A 5,519-nucleotide genomic window follows, 5' to 3' on the forward strand; every position below is an offset into this window, starting at 1 on the left:
TACAGTACAATGGGCTGTTTTATTATTATTATTATTTATTTATTGGTGGGGGAGTAGAAAGCTTTCAGATGTCAGAGTTTTGCAGATGACATTATTTGAAGGCATGATTAGTTTTTGAGAGCTGTCTTTAGAAACCTTACATTCCCTCCAGAGATCCTACGTGCATTCCTTTTCCCTGGGTCTTTGAGGTCTCAGGACACTCCTAAAAATGTTGCTTTGACAAAACCAAGGATGTGGACAAGTTTTTCCTGTGTGATGTCATTCAGCTATCCTTTATAAGCCGCTGCAAAAAAGTAGGGGACCCATCTGAGGATTCATACTCCAAATATACGCAGAGAAGGCAAAGAGAGACACACACAGTAGTGAGAAAGTATCAAGTTTCAGATAACTGCACTAGCCACTAAGGAAGGAGCACCATGTCACAGCCCAGTCAGTGCAGCTGCCTGGACTTCATGCTGTTTGTGCTATGCAGCTTCAAGGCTATTGCTGCCTTTCCCAACTTCTCTCCACTGCTGAATCCCAGCTGGGGAAACACAGACAGCCTGATGCACCTGTACACATCTACTGAGAAGAACAGTTTCCATCTGCAAATCAACCCCGATGGTTATGTTGATGGCACACCTCACCAATCCATTTACAGTAAGTAGTGTACTAGTCACACAGCCGCCTCCAGAACACGGGAAAGAGCTCAAGACTTTTTATTGTGCAGGGCTATGGAAAAAATCCAAACTCAGGTTAGACGGGGAAACAGATAACTATCAGCAGGAGACTGAAAATATACTGAGCTAATATTAAGATCATATGCTGGAGATGTATTCAGACAATGATAGTAAAGATTAATGATAGCAAGGATTAATGAAATGGTTGCATTGCCCCCAAGTGACAAATAGAATTTAGTTAAAATCTTTTTGTTTAAAAAAAGTTAAAGTGGTTTAAAAAATGTAAACTCTGATCATTTAATAGTAATAATGTTCTACAGATCCTAGTACCTGTAGTGCTCTGCAATCAAAAACCATCAGCAGCATCTTCTCTTCAAGATATATCATTACTTTACTCTGCAAGGGTCCAAATTTAAGTCAGATAGTGGCATGTTCAGTGAAGCCACTTATGCCTCTAAGGACCGTATTTTTCAAAGAAAAGCACATTGAGTAAATGGATGCAAACTGGTTGTGCCCACAAAACCTGCACTGGTGGGCACAGAAGGAGAATTGCATCTATGCAACTGCCTTCCTAATTGCTTATTTGCAAGGGTATCTATGGTTTCTTTCTCTGAAAATTTGCTCAAGAGACAAGTTTTAGAAGTGGGCATCTAATCTGTGCGTGTGTGTGTGTGTATAAAGCACACTTTTACATATAAAATAGGTAGTTGCACATGCAACTGCACATTAAATAATGGGAACTTGAAAATGGCCAGATGGTAATTGGTGAGTAGTTAAGTCATTTGAGTTTGCCTTATTGAGTTCAATGATATTACTCGTTTAAATAACTGCTCTCCAGTAGGGTGACCAGATGTCCTGATTTTATAGAGACAGTCCCGATATTCAGGGCTTTTTCTTATATAGGTGGCTGTTACCCCCTACCCCTGTCCCGATTTTTCACATTTGCTGTCTGGTCACCCTACTCTCCAGTGGGACTAAAAGGTTCACAGTTTGGCCCAAGGAGATCTATTTTTCTTGCACAATGCAGCTACACTTCTTTGGTTGTTGAAAGGTTAGCCCTAACACCATAGCTTGTAGAAACCAAAGTACTTTATTCAGGTGTCCTTAATGATATTTTAAAAGGGCTCTGCCCATTTCAAAACAAACTCTGATCTTCTAGGAATATTGAAGATTGTTTAACATATTATTAATCCATTGCAATTCTACTCATCAAGAATGAAAATCTTCCTATGGACAGGAAGGGTCAGGGGGAATGTGTAAGAAAGAGAAAAATTTGTTTTATGTTTATATAAAAAGCACTGAGTGATAAATTATGGCTGTTTTGATCAAACCAGGAAGCAGAATGATTGTATATTATTAACTCAGTTAGGACTTGTTGATTAAAGTAGACACAAAAGGGCCTGCATCTCCTCTCTGTTATGCCAGTTTTACATTGATATTATTCCATATACTTCAGTTAGTCACCTGGCCATAATACTTGTGCGACCAAGTGGAGAATAAGCCCCAGTAAGATTACACACTTTGTTAATCTTTTGATAATAAAATTCACCTGTGGCAATGAGATGAGCAGGATGGAAAGTGACAGTAAATATTCAGGGTGCTGCAGTATTGCTAAGATATCATGATCTCCCCTGGGGTGAAGTGCAAGATGTTCAAATTAACTTTGCATCTGCGTTGTGTGCATTCAGCCAATGAATCCCGTTGTAACTACACTTTCCTTGTTATCATGGCATAAAACCAAGCTGCATGCTCTAGAGAGAAAGAGTGGCTTAAGCAAGGATCTCCCACTAAGGGTAAATACTGAAGAGCTGAAATCCAGATGTACAGTGGAATTTGCTCAGAAAAGGGTTCAAGAAATATTTACAAAGGTAAAGCCAAAACAAAAATATGGAAAATGCTCTGTGTATTGAGCTTACATTTTTTAAAGAATAAGAGGATACTTTGCAAAACTGTAGTTAAACTCCAAACACAAGAAGTGGATGCAAAGAAACTGTCAGATCAATTAATACTAAAAGGATCACCGATGCCCCATTTACATCTACATTTTTCTAAACAGGTGCCCTAATGATCAAATCTGAGGATGCTGGCTATGTGGTGATAACAGGTGTAAAGAGCGGGCGCTACCTATGTATGGACGTTAAAGGAAATATCTTTGGATCGGTGAGTGCTCCTAACTTTACTAAGACTGAAGTGAAATGCAGAGCAGGTCTCTTATTATTATAGGGCCAGCTCCTCAGCTGGTGTAAAGTTGCATATCTCAAGTCAATGGAGCTATGCAGATGTACAGCAGTTAAGGACCTGGCCCTTGGTTTAGGTTAAACTTGCTCCTTTTAGTCAGTTATACTGAGCTTCATTCTACCACACTGGTGCACGTGAAATCTCCACAAAAACCACGGGTGTTACAGTGGAGCAAGCAAGGTCAGAGTTAAGTCAATAGTGATCGGCCAGAATTTTTGCTGTCTGCAATCAAGGCTGGGAAGTGGCTTCAACAGGAGAGCCTTCATAAAGATAGCCAAATATTTATCTGACATTCCTCTTGTATCTCAGAGTTCCTGAGAGGTTTTCAGCAAAGATCTTTATTCGAATAAAACTAAGTTGTTACCTAGTCTCAATCAGAGACTGGTGAGAGATAAGGGTCGGATCCTGCAATGCACTGAGTACATCCTAGAAGGAACTAAGCACCTCAGCTCCCACGAGAGTCAATGAGAGCCGTTCAAAACTTTACAGGTGGCCCTCCGCATCTTGCAGGATAGGGCCTTAAGAATAGCGCTAGATATATATATATATTTTTAAATGAAAAGGTGCAGATTCAGTTGACCCAAATGTTTTATGACTCCAGGTCAAATTGTTTTTTGGGGTTTTATTAGAAGTGGGGGGAGGGAATTATTTTTTAAATCAAAATGTTTGATTTTGATATTTTTCTAAATTAAATGTTTAAATTTGAAGCATCCTTTTCATTTTGAATTTTACTGTTTTTTTTAAAGGTTAAAAACACAAAAACAATTTTTAAAAGCTTTTCAGTTCACCAAAAAACTTGGGGAAAAAAATGGGTTTTGGTTGATCCCATACCATATTTTCTCTGACTTTTTAATTCAGCCATCAAACTGAAAAGTCAATTATAGACGCTCCCCAACTTACGCAAGCGTTCTGTTCTAGAACGCCTTGTGTAACTCAAATTTTGCATAAGTCGGAAACGTATACCCGACCATTAAAAAAAAAAAGAAAAAACAACTATTTCTAGCTTATGAATTTTTTCCATAACTGCGGATTTGCGTAAGTCGGGTTTGCGTAACCCGGAGGATGTCTGTATTTGTACAGCTCTCCCTAAGGCCCTTGTCAAAACTGAAAGGTCCAGTCCTGTACTCCTTTCTCTCACAAAATAGCCTGTTCAAGCCAGTGGGCCTACTCCCATGACTAATGGCTGCAGGATCTGGCCCATCGCCTTTGCATTTTGTATTGACACTTATTAACAATTAAATACTTCTAATAATGATTGTTCTATTTTTGTTTCTCAAGCATTACTTCAGTCAAGAGGACTGCATATTTAAACAAAGAACACTAGAAAATGGATATGATGTGTACCAATCTCCCAAGTACAACTTTCTGGTCAGCCTGGGCAGGGCTAAACAAGCTTTCTTCCCTGGTATGAATCCACCACCGTACTCCCAGTTTTTGCCCAGGAGAAATGAAATCCCTCTGATCCGATTCAACACACCTGAACCCCACAGGCACACTAGAAATGCTGACATTGATCCCCTCCAGATTTTGATCCCGCAGGGAGAGGCCTTTAACACAGGACCTCAGAGGTTGCAGACTCACTTTGCTCACCTGCCTAGAGAACCCATGAGAATCAATCCAAATGATGTGGTCAACCCAGATGACCCGCTCGCCATGATGGATGTCAGAAGGAATGGAAGTCCGCGCTTTTACATTACAAGATAGCCAGGGCCACGCCTCTGCAGACAGGAGACACAGGTGAATAGGTTAGAGAGAGAGAACTGGCTAGAACCCTAAAATCTTTTATATTCAATATTTAACTTTCACAAGGCCTGTTAGAAATCTGAAAAGCATTGAAAACATTTGAACTCAAGCTTTGTTCTTGTAGATGACATTACAGGAACACGGAATTGTATGTTATTTTACAGGTGGAGCTTTATTTTACTTGAAATAAGCTTTGCAAGGTATTAACACCAACCAACCATTTTAGGGTCTTGACTCTCCTCTAGCTTCCATTAGAGTTATTCCACTGAAGGCTGAGTCATTGACGTTATGCTACTGACACGGCTGACAGGAGAATTGGATCCTAGAATGTTTAGAACTCTAATGTAGGCAGGGAAGTTTGCTTCTGACCTACTCTTCAAACTTTAGATCAGGAGGCTGCACAAGCACAGCTGTTTTAATTAGTGATTGTGTATTATACAGAAAACATTATTGTGCACAAGATTCGAGCCTGAGTCTCCTCTCATACCAGTGAGAATCAGGAGTAACTCTGTTAAAGGAGTTACACTAGTGTGAAAGTATAGTAAATGATAGGAGAATTTGGTCTTAATAACTGTCATACTAGTAGGGATACAATAAGAACTGGCTCAAACTAAACCCAAACTGAAATTACTTTGAGGTTTTGTTCATAGCTCCCGCTATACTATGCAACCAGGTGCCAGAACAGAAGTGCACAAATACAGAGAGAAGAGTTATATTCTTAGAATTTCCAACTCAGAAAGAAATCGGAAATACTAGAAATAACAAATTGTGATAATACTGTGTTGGACAGCTTAGCACACCAAAGACTTCTGTTAGAAAGAATCACAGCTGCCCATCTGTGTGTCATAGGCCCCAGAATGCTAATAGCTAATGGAGAGT

The 5,519-nt window shown here is 39.6% G+C and overlaps 1 protein-coding gene across 1 annotated transcript; it reads left to right on the plus strand.

Moving 5' to 3' along the window:
- Positions 1 to 416: 416 nt before the first annotated feature.
- FGF23 (fibroblast growth factor 23) lies at positions 417 to 4,601 on the plus strand. The gene is made up of 3 exons (XM_030553162.1): positions 417 to 639; positions 2,716 to 2,819; positions 4,176 to 4,601. The coding sequence occupies exons 1-3, from the start codon at positions 417 to 419 to the stop codon at positions 4,599 to 4,601; spliced, it is 753 nt and encodes a 250-aa protein (XP_030409022.1).
- The last annotated feature ends 918 nt before the right edge of the window (positions 4,602 to 5,519 follow it).

This window comes from Gopherus evgoodei, chromosome 1, assembly GCF_007399415.2.
Source record: "Gopherus evgoodei ecotype Sinaloan lineage chromosome 1, rGopEvg1_v1.p, whole genome shotgun sequence".
NCBI lineage: Eukaryota > Metazoa > Chordata > Testudines > Testudinidae > Gopherus > Gopherus evgoodei.